This window comes from Megalops cyprinoides, chromosome 22, assembly GCF_013368585.1.
Source record: "Megalops cyprinoides isolate fMegCyp1 chromosome 22, fMegCyp1.pri, whole genome shotgun sequence".
Classification (NCBI taxonomy): domain Eukaryota; kingdom Metazoa; phylum Chordata; class Actinopteri; order Elopiformes; family Megalopidae; genus Megalops; species Megalops cyprinoides.
In genome coordinates, this window is record NC_050604.1 from 5,414,608 (window position 1) to 5,436,474 (window position 21,867).

Below are 21,867 nucleotides of genomic sequence, written 5' to 3' on the forward strand. Positions count from 1 at the left end.
TCCAGGAGAGTTTTTTGCCATGTGTATATGTTGATGGTAAAATTAGATCTCTGATAATGCAGCATGTCTGAACCATGGCCAGGATAGAGATGTAGTCTTACCAACATAAGGGCTGGATCCTAGCGGTTAAATTCATTCTTTTGTACAATACTTCATTCATTCATAGTGGAGAGAGAGAGAGAGAGAGAGAGAGAGAGAGAGAGAGAGAGAGAGAGAGAGAGAGAGAGAGAGAGAGAGAGAGAGAGAGAGAGAGAGGGAGAGGGAGAGGGAGAGGGAGAGGGAGAGAGGGGGCAAACATTTTCTTCCATCGAACACATCAGACTAGTAAATTCACATATGTAAAATTGTCATTGACACACAGGCATAGGTCAGTGGCTGCTACCTGACACTTAAGACTACTGAGGATGACAGGTGCACATACAAACATTATTAATAACAGCATTTATGCTAAAAATATTTGACAGAGAAAGAACATCACATTTATGTTTTATTATTTCACAGCTTTCTGTGTTAGTTTACACCTCACACAGGCCCAGATGGTTTCTTTTGGATCCTATCAGTGAGAGGCCTGGTGAGATTAGTACTTTACAGCCCTAGTTCTGCTTGATCACCCCCTTTCCTGCATTAAGCTGCAACTAGACTCAATTAGTCAGGGTCTGACTGAGCTGGCGCTTTACTGGTGATCTGACTGCATTCAAGGTAATTTATTGTGAACTGTTCAATTGATTCATTCTTGCAGTTAATTCTAAATTAATTTCTGTTGGTCGACAAAAACAATGAATTAAACGTAATCAACCAAGAGCTGTCCTAAATTAGTCTGAGTTGCGTGTTAAAACAGCAAATGTAACTTTTAAATGTATGTACTTCATGGCACAATCACCACTGGGGCGGCAATGCATTTTTCCACAGTGAGTATATAGTACATAACTGACAACTGTTGTCACATCCAATTTAGTATTTAAGATCAATAAAGCCTACAGAATTAAATCCGTTTGGAGCCAAAATCGTCTTTAAGGCCGGTAAGGCAGCATCGCGGATTGGAAAACACTGAATCCCTCCGTACGGTTTTAGGCTGTGCTGGCAAAGCGTTATAAGGATGCTACAGAGCTAAAAGGCTTTAGGACCTGGAGTCCGCCTCCTTGACGGTGAGGGCGTATGCCGGCTGGAAGTAGGAGGCTTATACTCGCTAACATTCGCGAGCAAGTGGATGAGTTGCTGGTGGAGGGAGAGCGATGCGAGATCAGTGGCACAGCTGAGATAAATAGAGACATACCCAATTTAGCATATACCGTACAATAATATTTGCTGTCTCTGTGTCTGTGACGTAAGACATTTAATGGACATGTCAGTCCTGACTCTGCAAGAATACGAATTTGAAAGACAGTTCAACGAAAACGAAGCTATTCAATGGATGCAAGAAAACTGGTATGTAGCTACCTTAGCTAATCGTTGAAATGATTAGCGCAGGACAGATCGGGCGGGCGTGGTAATGTGTAACGTTTAGTAATATATAAATAGTCGATGTCTGTTATTAAGATGAAAAAAGGCCGTGATCTTATGCAGCTTTAGAATATGGTGTCAACTAATATGTAGACTATATACATTGTAAATGTCAGTGTATATGAAATGCAATTAATATATGGTGAAGTATCTTAAATATGCGATACACTATTTCATATTTGAGTATTTTCGCAATGTTATGTGTGTTCGCGCGTCCTCGCATAGTTGGTTTGTGTGACTTTAGGTGATTCGGGTAGTTTTAGCGTTAGATTGGGGCCGTGCATGTGCAATTCATGCGTTAGTATTACAGATAATCCGATTACCGGCACCGAATGTAATATTTTAGCTACATTAAGGTATGTCTCCCTGAGGAGGCTGGAATCACTGCCCATCCATGTAGTGCTCCGGCTGTATGGAAAAGACTGAATGAAGCACGTCTCATTGACTGACAAGGAAGGAAGAGCGCCCACCACATAACGCGTTTATTTGCGTCTCAAAACGAAAAGGAGACGCCTCGTTAGCTACACATGTGCTTTGCGGCTGCCCAGACCTCTTGAAGAAATTTTCAGATGCATGATTCATCACTGGCGGATGGATGTAGTGAAAGCGCTTCCTATTTATTATTAACCCTCAATCAAGTATAAATTACTTACCAGGTACTCATGAGGAGAAACAAACTGCGACACCAGAATGCTTCTACCAACGCGGAACACACGGATTCATATTTTATATCAGTGTGGCATTACAGTAAATCCATTGATCCTGAGGTAATTTATAACAGATTTTTAAAAAATATTTTTATTTTGCCGCTGCGCACTTGAGCGCACTTTTTTGCCCACATGTTTGGAAGTGCAAGGCAGTGAAGCACAACTGATAATGAGCGTTGAAGCACGTGTGTCTAAGTCAATGTGGCGGGCAGTGCAGGCAGAGATCCTTTTGAAACATCTTTTGGTCTAGATGTTAATTCATTTTTTTACACACTACCATGTCGCCCCCAAAGTCCATATCCGCATTCTAACAAAAAAATCTACATGTGGTACATAAAGGCGGTACCATCCGGTATGACACCTTTCAGAGTTAGTTTACGCAAGTTGCGTGTTTTGGTATTTACAGTACAATACATTCCAGTTGGTTCTGCCAGAAGGATTGCAATTCCGTATGTGTCACATGACACTGTAACAGAATGTGGACACTCCTGCTTCTAAACATTCATAAGAAACATGCGCCATGCATGTTAGGTGATCAGAAAGGATATAAATGTATCTCAGATGCTTATCCATGTGCGTTTCTTATCCAGATGCTGTTTTTTAGTCAGAGAGCTTGGTAATAACCAATTACAATATACACAAGTGTAATGCTGTTACATGCCTTGTTAAATGCATCTATCATTAAAACAGTGATCGTAATTGTCAGCCACAACTGCTTTTCTGAAAAGCAAATATGTCCATACGAACAAACATTTGAGAGAGTAGTGAAATAATATACAACAAAAATCATATTTTTAATTAATTATAATTGTGTGGAATAAAAGTGTGTAAAAAACTACCCAGCCTCCCATTAATGAGGCGAGCCTTCTATGCAGAACAGTCACTTTATGATATCTGCATTATTACTCGCAAAATCAATAGGGGTAGTGCAAACGCACAGATAGATGACCAGAATGGCACCCACAGCGCCCTAACCTCTCCAGACCTTTGCCACGATTGCTTTAAAACGAGCGCAACTCTCTCACAGCCCTGACCGCGGCACCAGCACAAACGGCTCTTCTGTGTTATGTCAAGGCACTTTCAAACACGGTCGCGTCGCTGACTCCGCACTTTCGTCCTGCCGCCCGAGGCGTGCCTCCATAGCACCGTTGCTGCTGGGGAGACGGGGTACAAATTAAGCAGCTCCAAAAAGTGGAGAAGAATGTTTATTTACAAACAGTGGCTTGCTCTTTAGCTAGCTGAGTACTGCTGTACCCCGCCCTCACTCGTCAGTTAGCTGTTTTGCCATGCGGCGAGCGAATGTTTGTAATGTGGCATAGTGGTGAGGAGCAGGGCGTATCACTGAAAGGTTGCACGTTTGATTCCCTGCTGGGGCACCACTGTCGTTGTCTTGGGTACGGTCTTTATCCCACAATAGTCTTGGCAAATGTCCAACGGTATGAATGGATAGAATTATTACCTATGTAGGTAGCTCTGGATCACAAAGTCTGCTTAAATGAAAATAGTGTAATGAAATGTAATCTAAGGAGACCACACCATTATGTGGGGAGTCAGGTGAAGGATGTGCAAATGCTAATTTAGTTTTCATCTGTGGCTCTGTTTGTTTACATGACATACCAAGCTATGAGTTCAGAGCTGTTTGGAACTTTGCTGTAAAACAAATTTCTACTGTCCCCATACTGAGCATGTAGGTTCTACACACCCTGTCCCCCAGTGGGCTGCTTTGACCAGCTGCATCCAGGCAGTCAGCAAGCGTCTGCAGAATAGCTAAGGCCTCCGCTGGTCTTTTGTCACGGCGGAGTCATGGCGTAAGGCTGGCCACCAAAAATATCAGGATAATGCAGTTAGCTGTTCTTGTCACGAAGCCAAATTGACTGGATGTTTTGTTTCGCCAGGCAGACAGTGCTCGCAATGGACTGTCTGTGTTTGGCTAAGATCAAGTACCTAATGCAATCTTAAATGGGAGCTAATGTAAAGAGGAAGTGGCTCAGACACTGCACTGCAGCATCCACTCAGCATTATAAACACACTCTCACCAAGCATTAGGACTCAGTATGAACACACTCTTTCCTGGCATTATGACACATTATGAACACAATGTCACCAAGCATTAAGACGCATTATGAACACACTCTCCTCAAGGTCTAGGGCTTCTTATGGACACGCACAGCTCCTAGCATTACAACTCAGTATGAACAAACTCATCTCTTAGCATTAACTCAATATAAACACAAATGTCTCTTTGCATCAAAACAATTCATAGAGCATAAGTTTATATAAGTAGATATAAGCATCGATATGTAGTTATGGTATGGTTAGAATGTCGCATTACCATGTTGAGGACACACTTTTGGTTGTGTAATGCAGAGTGTGTGCTTGTAACGTGTTTTCTGCTGTAAGCAGTGTGTGTAACATAGAGTGTGTGTTCTCTGCTGATAGCAGTATGTGTAACACTTAGTGTGTGCTCTCTGCTGTAAGAAGTGTGTGTAACATGGAGTGTGTACTTTCTCCTGTAAGCAGAGTGTTTAGTGTGCACTGTGTGCTTTCTGGCCCACTGCACTGAGTGAGAGGTGGTGCTTGGTCCAGGGAGGAGCGTGTCTGTGAGCGTTCCACCGATGTTCTGAGTCATTACACATTCTGACACCACTGTGCCACCCGGGGCCTGGCTCTGTGTTGGAGCAGCAAGACTGGGAAACCAGCTTCATCTTCTCCTGAGGGTGTCTCAGTGTGTGTGTGTGTGTGCGTGTGCGCGTGTGTGTCTGTCAGACAATTGTGTGTAGGTACTGTCTGTGTTTGTGATAGAGGGTGAGAGAATTGCGGTAGTGTTCATGTGACAGAGATTTCTGTGTATGTTTGTGTGAGATAAATCTGTGTGCATATGTGAGAACCTTTGTTTGTGTGTGTCTGTATCTTTTTTCTCAGGAATGTGATAACAGTAGGAAGTGTGCAGTAATAGTCTTTTTGTTGCATAACCATTTCAGGTATATTGCTTGTTTTCAATTAAAGAGCATATTAAAGAGCTCATCAAGATGGTAATATAACAGATTACAACATTACAGGTAAATATGGTATGTTCAGTCTGAAGTTCTTTCTTAAGGTTAGGTGATTACTCTTTCACCACACTGTAAGTCTTTGTTGTTTAATTGAAGGTCAGTACTTGTTTGTAGGGATAGTCCAGCCCCTCTGCATTCTGGGTGTAAATGTTAAATCTGGTGCCTGCTAAAAGGGAGCAGTAGAATCTAATGGTAGAGCACCCCCCCCCCCCCAGAGAGAACGCATTTCTTCTGTGGAAAGTCACCTCCAGGTTTGAAGTCGTTTGTCACCTCCTGGTCTCGCTGTCTGACTCTGCGCTGTGCGCCCAACCTCTGCGGGACGGTAGCCGCAGAGTGCTGCCGGAAAGTGACTCGCAGCAGCTCTGAGCAAGGGCATCTCGTCATGTTTCATTACATTACATTACATTCGCGTAGCAGACGCTCACATGCAGAGTGACTTGCGTAGTTCGCAATTTTTACATTCCATTCATGTGTACAGCTGGGTCTTCAGTAAGGCAGTTCGGGTCAAGCATCTCGCCTAAGCAAAGGCCGACTTTGGACTCAAACCTGCAAGCTTTGGGTTATGAGCCTCGATCCTTACTATTGTACCTCACTGCTCCCCTTGTCCTCTCCTTTTGGAAAAAAGCGAGCTGTTGTCTGTATCAAATGATACATCACATAACATTATAACGTGTCAGATGCGACCTGATAATTCGTTAATAGATCATAGCACTTTCACGATGCTGGGTTTCAAGGTGCCTCGAGCAGAAAGAAGCCCTTCTTACCTCATTGCAACATGACAGGGTGTCTTGGACTTGGGTGCTTGCTGCTTTGCTGCATCATAAAGGATGCTACCTGCGTGGATCACTCTTGCTGATTGGCCAGATGTTTCAGGGCCTTGGAACTGAGTGATGTTTGTATTGTAAGACTATTTGGCACAGCTCCAGAGAACTCTTTGTACCGTTAAGGCATGGATGCCACTTGGGGGTCTGTGATGTATAGCATGGAGCATTGCAGTGACTTCAGTAGCACTCAGTAGAATGAATACTTGTGGGGGTGACCAGCTAAGCTTCACTTGCCTGAGTGGTGAATGGGTTGACTACAGTCCCTCTGGTGGTTTTTGAGAGCGAGAAGGCAGAAATTGAGGTGTCATTTTGCACAGACTCGATATTACACAACTGGGCATGTTAAGGTACATCTCCCCTTTATCAAGATTAGTATTAATTACCTGCTCAGCAAGAGGTTCAGTGGCCCATTTAACATTCAGTTACAAAGTCATTAACGCTAAATAACACCAGATGGTAGGGCTTCATTTTGCTCCAGTGGGTGCGCGTGGTTGTCCTTGGGCACATCTCTGAGTATCATTGAAATATTCACGGGTTTGTTTGTCAGAGCAGAGCAGCTGGGGGGAAAGGCCACCCCCTCTGGCAACACATGGCCTGTCTTTAGCCATTACTCTTCCTGGGCACAGCTTCAGGCCAGCAAGCTTTAGGAGGTGATGCAAGCAAGCTTTAGGAGGTAAGAATGATTGGGAGTTCAGGAGGTGGTGTAAGCAAGCTTTAGGGGGCAAGAATGAGTGCGCATGCAGGATTCGGGTGCAGTTATTTCAGCCCCGGAGGAGGAAATGCTGGAGAATGCCACCTGATGACCTGGTAAATTCAGCTGAGTTAGCGGGGATAGGCAGGCATGCAAGGGTAAATCGCTCTGCAACGTGGTGATTGACTGAACGTGGAACGCTCAGAAGTTTTGGGTATAAACTGCTCTGCAAATCTCTCTTGGGATGACAGCGTCTGCCAAGCAAACAAACGCACAAGGGGGTTGTAGAGGGGCAGCCGACGAAAAATGGAACATCGCTCGTCGCTCCATGTTCTCTGATCCTGAGCACGCTCTCCAGAATGTCTTCATTGCTTTATGTCACATCTGGTGAGTCAGACAGAGAGCACTACAACAACAACAACAACCAAAAGCAGTCAGGCTGTTGTCGGAAGTAATTCATCAGGAGCAGACATCCAGGTGCAGTGCTTCAACTGCTAGCCTCCAGGGTGGTTTTAAATCCAAATGGCCATATTTACTTAATGGTCTTCTTCCCCTTGATTTGCCTCTGTCTTGTTCTTTTTTCCATCCAAAATATCCATCTGCAGTTATCAAACCACACCAGAAAACAGCCTTGCTGAATTTGTAAGGACAGGGCACAAACAGAGGTCACATAGAGGTCGCGGGTGTCATCATTGTGCCCGTTCACAATTATGCGTTCAATGTGCCTTTTCTGAGTCAGTTGCCAGATTGTGTGTGGTGGGTTGTGGATTTCCTGTGAACAGTGCAAGGCTTTGTGTGGATCTCTCTGCAGCTGATGCAGGGAAAATCACCTGGTTCCCTGGGGACACTGAACCATTTCTCGCAGACTTCCTGCTGCTTTTTTCTAATGTCTTTGTCCCCCACCCACCTCCTAACCTGACCTCTCATCGTCTGACCCCGTTCCCAGTGAACAGTGCTCTTAAGCAGTGCCATGAGTCTTAATCACAGGCCGTGGACACCAAGACACCAGCAGGTGGCCTCTTGAAGTTTCCCAAAGTGCATTAAACTAAACAGGCCAGCTGACGACCGGCTACCCGAGGGAGGAGGAGCTCCATGCCTGCATATCGTCAGAAGCAGACAAGTGATCGCTCCGTTTGTTGGGCGCTCCTCGGCTTAATTTGCAGTGCTTTCAGCCGACAGTCAGTGACTCATCGTCTCCTGTCTCCGACCGAATCCATTTAGCCACAACTGGCTAAGCAATTTGGCTACTCCGCAGCGTGCAATAAAAATGGACACATGAAACGGATTCGCGCTGACATCTCCCTCTCACCTCGTTTCCATAGCCACAGGCACATCCTCGTAGTGCTGGGGCCAATGGCAAGTCGGGGGGGGGCTTGATGGCTTTGTTACATGTTCGCAGAGCTCGCTTTGAGTGCGCTCTGAGGTCCTGCTGACCTCTGTGTCATTTCCAAGGCAGCAGCTGAACTTGTTAACTGGATTTCCTGGTGAAAGCCAGTGGCTAGGACAACCACTCTCTTCCTTCAGTCTTTTTGTCTTGCCCCACTCATCTTTTTTCCTTCTTTCTGTCTGTAAAATTGTAGAGCTATACCGCATTAAGATTAGTACTGGTTTCTGCCTAGTACTACCATCAGTTTGACTTCAGCCTCTATTACAGTAAGTTGATGTGACAATGGACTGGTGAGGAGCAATGGCATATTGTGCTTCATCTTGTGCTGCTGATGGGTGTGCTGAACAGTGCTTCAAAATGAGACACCCTTGCCACAGTACACCTTGCATGGGGCAGATTCTGAAGTTTCTTCAGGTTATTGCTCTGCTTTAGCATTAGACCGGCTTCTCTGACTGGGTTGCAGTGTTCCGATCCCCACCCACCTCCATCCCCTTTTGGTTCGATTAAAAAAGGCAAAGTCAACCAGGACGATCATTCTGCAAAAGCAGAACCTCTGTCACTTTGACTGAGCAAGGCAGAGCTTACTACTGCCTTTGTAAATTTCTGCCCTTTTGACTTTTGTGGATTGTCTATTTTAAACAGTTTTCCCCTATTTACAAGTATACTTCCACTGTACATTTTCAAAGACACTCTGTTTCAGAAAAAAACAGCCTATTGTAGGCCATCTCCAGGTATGCCCCTCCTCTTTATGCTAAGCACGGTGTACACTAAAGAAATACAGATCTCTTGCAACAACATAGCCCCTCTACAACATAGCTGTAATGTTAGCATGATCTCATTTTAACTGCTCTCTGTCTTTAGCACCTGTTTTCACCCCTGACCAGGCACTGTAGACTGATGACACCCGTACACCTCTATCAGTGGCTGCATGTGTTTCTGTTCCCAGAGAACGTGGTGAACTGCTCCCAAATTAAAGCTCCTTACTGCTCCCAAATTAAACCTCCATATCGCTGATTCCATAATGTTAATATCGTGTGTCAATACCTGAATTGTGGTAAATCAACAGATTTTTGAGGCAGTCCTGGAGTGGTCCATGAGCTGCTGTCATTAAGTGATATTACAGAAATGAAAGCAAGCCTGCACATGCAGTGAAAAGGAAGTTTTGTGGCAACAGTAGGGACAGGGTGGAAAATGCCATTGTCTGTAATGTAATGCCATTGTCTGACTCTTTTTTAATCCAGCTAAATTCACACTCTCACACACACAAAAACACATGCGCACATACACACCCGCCTGTCGCCAAATGACAAAAATAATGTTGTCAGAATGTCAGGGTGACAGTTTAATCAAAGTGACCTCACATTCCACAACTAATCTCAAATTAAGGACCTATACAGTCTAAGGGGTGTAAGAAAATATCGATACACTTGAGTATCGCGATATTAGGTTTTGTGATACTGTACCGACTGCTAGACAGCAGTGTTGTAATCTGTCTTCAGCCGTTTAACTCTTCCACTCCAATGTAACAATGTAAACTGAGAGGGGACGTAGCGTAAGGACGCACCGCTAACGTTAGCATTAGCAAACCTAGCTGACTCGCAACGTTACCACCGATGGCTGAATCCGAAAGAGTTAGACTGGCTCCCACGGCGAACAGATGTGGGATGTTACAGGGACTATGCATTTTCCTTTAGTAACTACTTGAGAAATTGAAAACTGGCATATTGTGACCCTTTAAAGCAGGATCTAAAAATATGTACAGTTTGTGTATATATATCAGGGTTTCCGTTATCCAGTAGGCTAATTACTGGTTTTTGCCTGGTAAAATTTTGCCGGTCAAAATGTCCGGTAATAATGCTCATACAAAACGTAGCTATAACGAAGGCTATTCATTTATTTAGCTATAACGATTGCTTATTTATGAGTTCAGCGAACTGTACCTCGACTGGACTACACTGGCTAAAATTACTTATGTCAGTACTCCGCCCTCTTAGGTGTGGTGTTTTCGTTTTTTTTTGTCCATGTGCTTTTGTTTTCCTTGTGTTCTAGCTCTGCCCCGCTTCCCGCCCGATCTCCCGCCGCCTGATTACCTGTGCACCTGCTTCCCATTCTCTAGTTAGCCCTGCCCTATATCTACCCGTGTCTCCCTGTCTTGTTGCTAGTTCGTAGGAGCGTGTGTACACCTGTTTCGTCCTCACCGTTTCTCTTCTGTGCATTTTTTCCGTGTTTGACGTGATTGTTGCCGACCTGATTCCTGCCTGCCGCTCTGCTCTGATCGCCTGATTGTTTTGTCTTCCCGGTGTTTTGACCCTGCCTGCTCCTGATCCCCCTGAACCTGGATTGCCCTCGGACTGCTCTCTGGTTTTGACCCTGCTTGCTTGTCGTTACGATCCTGCCTGCGATATCAATAAATCCGCCCGTAACTCGACTCTCCGGTGGCCTGCGTTTGAGTCGTTGCCTGAGCCGTGACAACTTAATTTGTTTACCTAAAGAATCCTGCAAGCACTTTTTTTATTTTTTGACTGATATAGGCAAATGTTAATTCCTTTGCTCAGATTGCACAAAAAATAGTGCTATGATGTTGGTCGTTACAGGGACTGTGATAAATGCAAATTCAGATCCCACTGTTCTGATTGCATAAAAAAGTAAATTTTTTTAATGAGATTTTATACATACGGTGGTGTGTTCTTTATATTATGTCAGTTTTCCAAAAATTAGATTTAAAAAATCGCAATATATCGCCTTGCTTACAGTATCGCAATATGGCGCAATATATTGAATCGTAACCCTTGTATCATGATACATAATCACATCACCAGATTCTTGCCAATACACAGCCCTAATGCAGCCATGATTTTTGTACTTTACTTTCCAAGTAAGAGGTGTTTTGGACAAGGCCCCCAGACTTTACAAGCTGGCAGAAAAATGTATTCACACTCACCTGTAAAAGTTGGCATACATATGGTTGCACAGTTTGACTTTGAATGTGCTTTCCATGTGTGCCTCCATCCAAGATCCCCTTACTTTCAGTGTGTTTGAATGACACCCCCAGTCCTCTAATTCAAAAGGTTTCTATGAAAACCCAAAAGACCTTCAGAGCCAACGATGAAAGCAGATCTGCATAGTTTGAGGTGCACAGATCTGCTTTCAGTAGTACGCTTTCTTTGTGAAATACAAAACCACTTACAAAATGCACAGCAATGTAATAATATATTTTTATACTGTACAAAACTACTTGTGTTCACATCAGTGTGCGGTTTGTGGATGGCTTCATATTTTAGAGTGGAAAAACTAGACAACCAAATATTAAACTTGTCGCTCTGATTGGTCCCACTGTTCAGTGTTCATTTTCATTACAGTTGCTTAGCAGATACTCTTATCCAGAAGTACTTGTCCAGCTTACATTTCATATGTGTTTTTTATTTATACAGCTGGATATTTGCTGAGGTGAAGTGCCTTGCTAAATGGTACAACAGCAGTGCCCAACCGGGGAATTCAACCGGCTACCTTTGGGTTAAAAGCCCTGTTCCTTACAACTATACTACATTACTGCATTGTTAATGGTTGTTTCTCCCTCCCAGATCAGCAAGGACTTGCATGTCAGATTTAGGTGCAGTTTGCAACGCAGGACCTAAGCATAGGAAAAGGACAAATCCCCTGGTTACCACCAGTGTTACTTCAACACAAACCAGGGATGAATACTTGATGTATAAAGGTCCAGCAGGTTTAAAACCAAACAGTCGTGTACCATTCAAGAATGATATCTCTATTAAGATAATGCCAGGTCCAAAGACCAGAACAAATAACTCCCTACATAGCTGGTAGGCCCCTGTACCAAACCAGCTGAAGATGCATGATGATAATATTTTAACCTGTACTGACAACAAACCATTTGGACAGATGTTATGTTGGTGGGTGTTAATTCTGGGAAAGTATAACATAAGCACGTTTCATCTTGAGCGCCATCTTGTGCCTCTTGTATCTCTCCTCTCATCCCCTTCTCCCCTCTCCTCTCCCTGTTCATTTTGTCACTTTTCACAAGGTGAAGCTTTCATCGCCTGACAAATGACAGCCCGCCCTGTCAAGTTGTGACTTTTTTCAGAGTGCACAGCACTCCCCCCACCACCCCGAAGAAGCCGTCAGCACAAAATAATGCTGCAATCAACACAGGCCGACCCAAAGTACAGAAAGTCCGGGATTTAGTCTGCGAGCTCAGCTCTGCAGCTAGCCTTTTTGCTCACTATGCGAGAACACAGAAAAGAGAGGGGCAGACTGAGGTATTTTTAAATGATTTATCCTCTTTCTTGATGAGGAAGTCCCCACAGAGATTATACATTTTTCTGTGGGACTCTTGTCTTAGAAGGCAACAAAGACAAGTTTAAGATGCAAAATAGACTATAGTGATAAAGTGATAAAGCAAGTATAAGAATCACACTGCAACAGCAAAAAAAAAAAGAAACAGCTGATGACTAAGGAGCAGAATATGAATTATTGTACCAAAAGTATGCAAATTAAAAATGTTACTTCCTCAGTTACAGTATCATGGATAAAAAAATGCAATGTTGTTCAGAGGAGTGACTTTAAGTGTATTGTCTCATATGTATGTAAATGCAGTCAGAACTTTGTACAGATTTTCTGCTTTCGCGGCGTATTCTGAGGCCGAGATACAGTTTTCCCAAGGACAGCGTAGAATTCAGTATCGTAAAAAGCAGCTATTTGTCAGAGCGAACCTGGCTGGTGCCCTGAATTGAGCCAGCACAGATTCTTGGAAAGGGCAACTGCCAGTGACCAGGGTGATTTTGTTCTCGAAGACTACATAAATATGCGGGCTGGCAGGCTCCTTGCACGTCATAAAAGTGAGTGATGTAAAATTCAGAGCTCTCATCCTCCCTTCGCCTCGTCCCCGCACTCGGCAGCCCAGGTAATTGGCTTCATCCCTGAGAGAGAGAGAGAGAAAAAAAGAGAAAGCGCTGTTGGAATGCGGCAGTTTCTTTCCATCAAGTGCCGTTTCATCCCCTGTCAACAAACTTAGAAGAGAAATGTTCCCAAAGCCAAAAGGTCACAAGAAGCTACTTTTCTCATTCTCGCACCTCGCTTCGAGCCCTGACTGGGGCTTATTTTGCAGAGAAGAGTAAAAGGGGGTAATCTGTCCACCTCTGTCCTCTCATTTAAGGAGAGAGTGTCGTCAGAGGGTTTGTTTACCTTGCTTTCTTCGTCTGTTTGTCAACGCCCCATCACCCACAGGAAGATAGTGTGGTTCTTTGTATCTTTGTATGGAGATGCAGGTTTTTTTGAGGGCTTGGCTTCGCTTTGGCGTTGAACATGTGTAGAACTGAGGATGAGGTTTTTGTCTGCTGGAAATAAGGCTAATTGGTGAAAAGAAGTGTGGAGCCCATTACTGACCAGCCTTGGAGCCAAATGCTTTTGCAGCCCATTTGTGTTGTCATCTGATTGTGACTCAGGTGAAGTTAACGCAGTTCTGTTCCCAAATTAGTTAGTTGGTGAATTCCACCCCTTACTGAGTGCATGGGAGTGGTTGATTTCCCGGTGACCGTAGTTACTGGGATTTTACCTCGAGGCCTTTGGCTGTAGTAAGGCTCAGCAGTTCTCCCTCTCTCTCTCTCTCTCTCTCTCTCTCTCTCTCTCTCTCTCTCTCTCTGCCACTTCGGTGACATGTCTGAAAAGTTTGACTGAAAAACAACGTTGTGCTATGCCTCTCTTTACCAAGTATGCATGCCGCTCTGAACATGCTTTTCCGAGTGCAGAGCGATTCTCCAAGTCGAACTGTTCTTTCGCTCCCTCCTGTCCTCGGCAGACCCTCCCACCACCACTTTTTCTGTCCCCTTTTATATCGCTCTGAATTTGCAAGACTTGAAAATGCATGAAGGTCTTTCAGTCCTTCCTACAGGGCAGTAATTACAATATACATCTGTAATCAATATTCTCCCTAAGATATTTAGTCTCATGTGCACTGATGAAAAACAACAAACGTATTTAAGATGGTTAGCTATTTTAAATGTGGACATGGGGCATTTTTGCATTATCTATGTCAAAGATACAAAAGAACGTCCAAGTTAATTTTTTGTAGGCATCTGGAAGAAGAATGAGAATGTTAAAGTTAATCAAAATGACAGTGTCCTGTCTTCATGTTCATATTTATGAGACAGTCAGTGTTCTTACCATTGTATTTAATTTGTTGGGAGCTTTTCCCTTACCCATACAGTCAATTCAGATGATTCACATCTTTCTGTGGGTTCAAGGCTATAGAGGAGTGACTCAAGCAAACCTTTATTTTTAGATAATAATTTTATTGTTTGTAGTGTCCATGGTAAGCTGTCTTTTCCCCATGTCTTCAGTTAGCGCATTCCAGTATGTCCTGTGGTGCAGTGCGTAGGTCATTCAGGGAGAGGGATTTGTACTGGCTCGCTGGCTGAAGGAGTGTTATCAGAATGACAGAGCGGGTGCCCCCCATCCCCCCATCCCCCTCGCTCTCTCACTCCCTTCTCTCGGCCGCTCAGACGTGTTGTCTTTTCTCTTTGTCCGCCGAGCCTGGCCAAGAGGCAGAGTCACCCCCCCCCCCCCCCCTCCCAACCCACGCCACCCAAATTCCAGCAGTCATTAAAAACAATGAATAGAGACAGTTCTGGCCCAGGACCGACCCGGTGATGTGCTCTGGAAACGAACAGAGACCTGTCTCAGAGTGCGTATCGGGGAGCTCCACGGAGACATGGGCGGGGCGTTGAACTCCTGCCCAGCAGGCCAAGGGTTCAAGCCTCAGGGTCTGTCAATATAGTGTTCAGACTCCGTATATTTCACTGGTGCCAAATTGTCAGGAATGATGGTCCAAGCTTAATGGCATCTGAAGTTATCAGAGGGTGTTTCAGAATCACTATAATAAGAGCCACCTTAAAGGATGCAAACAAAAACACACACAAAATGGAGTTGTAATCTGTGGCTCTTCTCTGAGTTTGTCAATGCTCTTTTGTGCTGTCATGGTACACCTTGGGAATTGTGCTGGTATAACCTGTGCAACAACAACAAAGGCGGTTGTAAAGGTTGTAAAGGTTGTAAAGGCATTCCATGCATACCCATACCCACCATACTCATACCCACCTGGCAGTGTCAGGTCTTCCTTTTGCTCTCCTTGCTATTATGCTATCAGAGTGTTTTGTCAGTGCCGTGATTCACACAGCTGCTCTACTGTAGTGAAGCCAGCTCTGCAGTTTCAGCAATATGCTGCTGAGAGTTGAACTTCCTGAGATGAATCCCCTAAACTAAGGACTCACAATCAGCAAGGACACATCATCTCATGTGCAGGCTGTGTCTGTGAGTGATGGGATCCTTCTCTGAATGGAACTGCTTAGTCGGCACTGCCCAGATGTTTTGTGGGTGTTTCCCAGTGATTGTCACTGCGTGACCTCGACTCAACTTATTCAAGAACCCAGCTGCAAGGTGGGGTACACTCCAGTGACCTGCTACTCGGTTGTTTTTGTGGTCACCCATATCTAGGGAGATGCCAGTGGAAGTTAAGTTCCTTCATCAATGGCACAGCAGTGATGTACCCCCCTCCGCCTCTGAGAACAGATATGGGGGGGGGGGGGGGGGGGTACACCAGGTTTGCAGGCCAGAGTCATTAAGTCAGAGTCACCTCAGGGTCACAGTCTCACCCATGTGAGGGGTTATGTAACCAGTCCCTCTGATGCTCATATTGAGAGTGATTGGGGAGTGAAGTCTCATAAACCCCAAAGTAAGGGCAACCATTTTTTGCCCTTAGTTACCCCCTGACTTCAACCAATCAGTGTTTTGTCATGAAGAACTATGGTTTCTACACGTCAGTGACTGACAGCATGTGGTACAATAGCTCCAGCCATTATTCAGTTCATGAAGTCTCACCTTCCCACCACCAGATTATGGGGAGATTGTGTGCTTCCTTCTCCCTGGAAGCCAGTGGTGCAAATGTGACTGTGATTGGTCAGGGACCAGTGGATTGACAGCTGTGTCTGCCCTGCAGGAAGAAGTCCTTCCTTTTCTCCGCCCTCTATGGTGCATGTATCCTGGGTGGGCGGAGGCTGATGAAGCAGCGGGAGAAGTTCGAGCTGAGGAAGCCGCTGGTGCTGTGGTCACTGTCCCTTGCTGTGTTCAGGTAAGGGGAGAGTCACCTGATTACCTGTGGATACACGTTTTTTTTTTAATGTGTACTTGAATATCCAGAAAGGCTCTTAAGTAGGTATACTCATAGACACACGCACAGGTTACTAATGGACCTGCAGTTGATTTCATGAGAAAATAAAACCCAGGGAAGGTGTGTGGACATGCTAATCATGTCTAAAAGCAATTGGTCTTCTGGTTGCCATCAGTTCTGTGCCTGCACAGTACTACCAACAAAACACTTTTCCTGGGGTTCAGTGCACACTGGGTGTTGTTTCTTTTATTAGACTCCATATGGGTACACATGCTAAATTCTGCCTGCTAGCCCTCCAGAGAAGCGCACTAGGTGCTGCAGAGAAAGATTAGCCCGGCAGGTTAGGAGGTAGGGCCAGCCAGGCTTTGCTCCTCTCTGAACCACCCCCTCCCCTTCTCCCTCCTTTACAGTATTTTTGGAGCCGTGCGCACCGGCGGGTACATGGTGTTCATCCTGATGACCAAGGGTCTGAAGCAGTCTGTGTGCGACCAGAGTTTCTACAATGGGCCCGTCAGTAAATTCTGGGCGTACGCCTTTGTCCTCAGCAAGGCTCCTGAGCTGGGTGAGTGAATCTCTATAGCTGTGGTTGGATTGCATTATATTATTGTTATTTATCAGAAGCCCTTATCCAGAGAAACTTAGATGTGTTACAATGTTATCCATTTGGACTGCTGGATATTTACTGAGGCAATTCTAGGTTAAGTACCTTGCCCAAGGGTACAACAGCAGTGCCCAGGCAGGGAATCAAACCAGCAACCTTTCGGGTTCAAATCCTGCTCCTTACCACAATTTCACAGTGCTGTTGAGCAGGGAACCTTGTTCACTGAAGAAGAAATGCAAGACTTGTGTTATAGTTTCTCATCTTGGGTGAGATCTAAATGGTGAAAATGCTATGTAGTGGACCTAGATTTGTAATCAGCATGTCAGGGGTTCAAATTCCAAGTGTAACCCTGCAGCTGCACCTTGGGTAAAGTGTGTGACCTTTAACCTATAAGCTTAATGTCCAGCTGTTTGAATTGAGGATGTATCTAATGTAGGGATGGATATGTGGTGGCAGTGTAGCATAGTGGTAAGGAGCAAGACTTGTAACCGAAAGGTTGTCGGTGTGATTCCCTGCTGGAGCAAGATACTGTACTTATACCCACAATTGCCTCAGTAAATATCCAGCTGTATAAATTGATAACATGTAAAAAAGGTATCCTATGTAAGTTGCTCTCGATAAGAGCATCTGCTAAATGCCAATAATGTAATGTAATGTAAGTTGCCCCAAATTATTCAGTCTGCTAAGCAAATAAATGAATAGTGATTTTAGAAGTGGCTGAGTGGCTTTAAAAGTGTCTGTGAGTGCCATGTTTTCCGACAGTAACACTGGCGAGCGCTCCGTGATTAAATATTCACTGCGTAGGCGTGCGAGATCCTCTCTCTGTTTTGCATGTGATCTGGTGCCTCTGTTTCTTGTCACTTGTGGATGGATGTAGAAACACCGAGTCGGCAGCAGATGCTTGCTGTTGGAGGAGATCCAGTCTGCCACAGCATAACAGAGTCCAATAACCACCCTGCTGGAAATTAACCTAGAGACAGTGTTCAGCCAGACCTATAGAGCATTCAGAAATTTAACTCATGAGGGACATTGTGCTGGTGTGCACTTGCTCCATCCAACTAAACACTTACCCTGAGGTTCCTATTTACCAATTGATTTTCACCTTCCAGAAGTCATAATTCATTTCCATGTAGATATGCATATGAAATGCCTTCGCCTTTGGTCCTCTGTGTGCCCATTGATTTAGCACCTCCTGTCTGAAGCCCCAAATAGCACATACAGCACATGAACTGTGGTGATGCGTAATGGTTTTTGGGCTGAGGGAGAGAAAATTGAGCCTGTTTGCACTAACACCTGCAGCCAACCACTCTCACAGCAGCCTCTCTTTTCCCAAAACCCAGGAGGAAGTAATGTGAAACTAACATACTGCCTTCTCGCCATCTCACTCTTTCTCTTCCCCCCTTTGGCTCTTTCACTCGCTCTTTTTAAGCAATCCTCTCATGAATTTCTGATAACTTGCACGTACCTCACTGTATATGTGTGCAGTATTTATTGTATTTATTTTTGTCTTGAAATATTTTCCAGGAATTTTAAGTTTTTTTCCAAATTGGTCCTGTTTTTTGATTCCCTCTGGAAATTGTCTGCATTAGTTTGTCACAACCCTGGTGATAAAATGCAGCATAGTAAATAAATGTTGGTTGTCTCTTTCTCTTCCTCCCTCTCTGTCTCTCACCTTTTTGTCTCTCTCTTTACTCTCGCATCTCTTTCTCTCTGACCCTTCCTCTTCCCACTCTCCCATCGCTCTTTCTCTCTCTCTCTCTCTCTCTCTCCCTGCCTCTCTCTCTTCTCCTTCTCTCTGCACACACGCACACACATTTCTTTTCCTGCATACCACACCCCCACTCTCCCAAACTTGTCTTTCTTTCTTTCTGTCTCCCTTTCTTTCTTTATGTCAACCTCTCTCCATCCTTCTCTCTTTCACTTTATCAAGCTCCTCTCTCTTTATTTGTGTCTCTCTTTCTAGCTATTGCCATGCATGTTGCGCTCTCCCTCTGCCCCCCCCCCCCCCCCCCCCCCCCCCCTCTGTCCACCTCTCTCCCTCTCTCCGTATGCATATCTCTCTGTCTCTATCCCTGGCTCTCTCTTCCTCCCTCTCTCTGATGTGCCTGGTTGGGCCCAGCTCTGAATCCATAACCAAACTCTAGCCTCGGTGAGTGAGCTTTCATTTTCCGCCCACGTTGGCCCTTTGTGTTTGCGCGGGCCCCCCGACAGACGCGAACTCCCCGCTGGGGCAGCGCCGTGGCCCCAGACCAGCTCTGGTTCACTCCCAGCAGCCCGGCCCAAGACACTCCCTTTGATGTGTTTGCGTGGGGGAGAGGCTGATCCTCTCCAGTAGGTCTACCGCAGCAGGCGCGGCCCGCCCCTCACCCCGCCATCCACCCTGGCACTCCTGTCCATCTGAACCTGCCCCAGGCTGTTCAGGCGGTGAACTGTGAGCACAGCCTGAAATGTCACGTGTGGTTACATAAGACCCACCATTGCACACCAAGTTGCCATAAATGATGAATTGAATGTAGCCAGTGTATTGAAGTTGTAGGCACTGGCAGTCCTGATGAAGGACCATGTAGGTGAAGAGTATAAACTGACTTCACTCCACTCAGTCAATCAGGACAGACTGTGCAAGGGCTTGAAGATCAGACTTGGAGGCTGACCTGCACATAGAGCAGGTGAAAAGAATTTAGTGGCGGCATGTGTCCTGTTTGTTTGCTAAAACTAATGGTAATGCTCACTAGAATCTTTTTAATCCCAAGCCAGGTCACCAGCAGGTCTACAAAGCATGACTGGGGGGTGGGGTTGGTGGCTGCAGATCTGATGTGGGAGGGGCTTTCAGGAGGATCCTGGCCACTCCTCTCACCACTCCTGTCTTACTCACAGGAGACACCCTGTTCATCGTTCTCCGCAAGCAAAAGCTGATCTTCCTGCACTGGTACCACCACGTCACGGTCCTGCTCTACTCCTGGTACTCCTACAAGGACATGGTGGCTGGTGGCGGCTGGTTCATGACCATGAACTACCTGGTCCACGCGGTCATGTACTCCTACTACGCCCTGCGGGCGGCCGGCTTCCGGGTGTCGCGCAAGGTGGCTATGTTCGTCACGGCCACGCAGATCGCCCAGATGGCAGCAGGCTGCCTGGTCAACTGCCTGGTGTTCTCCTGGATGCAGCCGGGCCACGATTGCCCGTCGCACGTGCAGAACGTGGTCTGGTCCTCCCTCATGTACCTCAGCTACTTCGTGCTCTTCTGCCAGTTCTTCCGGGAGGCCTACGTCCACAAGACCAGGCGGGAGGCGGAGAAAAAGGGCCTGTAGGCGGGGTTTGGAGGCGGGGCAGCGGGTAGGGGGGTGGGGAGATGGGATGGACTTGCACTCTCCAGCTAATGGGGGAGGCAGACAGAGGTGGGGTGGGGGCAGTGATGGAAATGTTGGGCAGGGTTCTCTGCCTGCACGGATGCGTGTATAAGCGCAGGGTTGTTTTACGGAGAGCGCTACAGCTGAGGAGCCGTTACCTTGTCAACAGCAAGCTTGTCTCCATCCACCATGTTATTTTTATGCTGATTTACCCCTCCCCCCCATTCACCAATTGTCACCTCAAGCTGATAAAAATAACAGACTGACAAGCTTTAGGGTAAATAAAGAACGTGTGAAACACTGTATTGGTGGTGAAGCTGGGCAGTTTGGTGTCTTGACTCTAATCACAACAGGTTTTGAACACAACAAAAACATAGCAGTTCTTTATTGTTGCTTGTTTCAAGTGCTGTTTTCATCAGAAGTTCCACCATAACCAGAATTAATGTGTAACAAGTCTACAATATAACAAAAACCTTCACTTAAGTTCAACACTCAAAAGTAAAAACAAAGCAGACAGGTCTGAGTGAACAGAGCCATCCAGCTGGGTCCATGTCTTGTATTGGTCTCATTGTTAACATTATTCTGTCTCTGTTGCTGTATGTTGTCTTAACCAAATATGGTATTTACGGTCTGTGGGTGGATAATTTGTGCATTAAAAGTCTGTAATGTGTGTATTGTCTATCATAGTGTTCTGTTCTTAGACCCTGGGTTTAAGAACTGTGATTCTGAATATCTTTCATAACCAGATACAGGAGCACAGTTAAAAAGTAAGGTTCCTGTGGAAAAACATTTGAAATTGAGACAATATTAAATTTTCTGATCCATGATACAATGTGAGCAAATATCTGCCTTGCCAGTCTTGATGCCTATTAAGTGAAAGTTGCTAAAAGTAATTCTTCCCCCATGTCCAAAGTGTCCATATTGTCAAAACGAAGAGAAATACATACCACAATTGTTTATATTTAATAAACATGAACTTAATGCATTTTGACTCACCGTCAATATTTAATCATTATTTTCAAGGGGATGGGTTGCATATAATTTTCTGCAAATTGTGCTAGAAGGTCTTTTTGACACTACTCAAACAAATATCTGATTCTGAAGTTAAATGCCTATTTTTGTTTTCAAATACATGTCAATGACCTCCTGGTCAAACCTATGATTGAATTAAATTGACTGTAGGATACCATAACATAACGAATGAGCATATGTTATAGGAGCAGGTGGGGGTTTATCTAACCTCCCCACACCACTTCACATTTGATTTCTTTGTTCTTGGATGAATTATACAGGGAGAATTTGAACAAGGCCCTAAGCCACTGTTAAACTGTGAATCTCCACAGACAGATGATAAATGCTCTTTTTTATTTTATTTTTCATTCAGTGGGATAACATTCACGAGGTCTGTTTGCGTGTTTATGTTCAGTGTGTACCAAGGTGGTCTATACTAATGCAGCACAACATCTTTGGCAGCTTGGATAATGCTGAGATGAGAAGTTGTAACCATTTTGTGCTAACAGGAGTGTGCCCACAGTAGCTTTTAAAGGACCTCTGGGCTAAATCGTGGCACTAATG

At 45.0% G+C, this 21,867-nt stretch overlaps 1 protein-coding gene across 1 annotated transcript; it reads left to right on the forward strand.

The window, feature by feature from the left end:
- The first annotated feature begins 1,217 nt into the window (after positions 1-1,217).
- Positions 1,218-21,230, forward strand: LOC118769760 (elongation of very long chain fatty acids protein 6-like). Its single transcript, XM_036517062.1, has 4 exons — positions 1,218-1,425; positions 16,174-16,305; positions 16,755-16,906; positions 19,820-21,230. Exons 1-4 carry the CDS (start codon positions 1,337-1,339, stop codon positions 20,251-20,253), a joined length of 807 nt encoding a protein of 268 aa, XP_036372955.1. The 5' UTR covers positions 1,218-1,336; the 3' UTR covers positions 20,254-21,230.
- Positions 21,231-21,867: the final 637 nt, after the last annotated feature.

What these genes read in the sequence shown, in the direction of transcription:
- LOC118769760 (XM_036517062.1), top strand. Translation starts at nt 1,337, where the DNA reads ATGGACATGTCAGTCCTGACTCTGCAAGAATACGAATTTGAAAGACAG. An exon ending in CTGTCCCTTGCTGTGTTCAG is followed by an intron (nt 16,306 to 16,754) that starts GTAAGGGGAGAG and finishes CCTCCTTTACAG; the next exon opens with TATTTTTGGAGCCGTGCGCA. An exon ending in CAGCAAGGCTCCTGAGCTGG is followed by an intron (nt 16,907 to 19,819) that starts GTGAGTGAATCT and finishes TCTTACTCACAG; the next exon opens with GAGACACCCTGTTCATCGTT.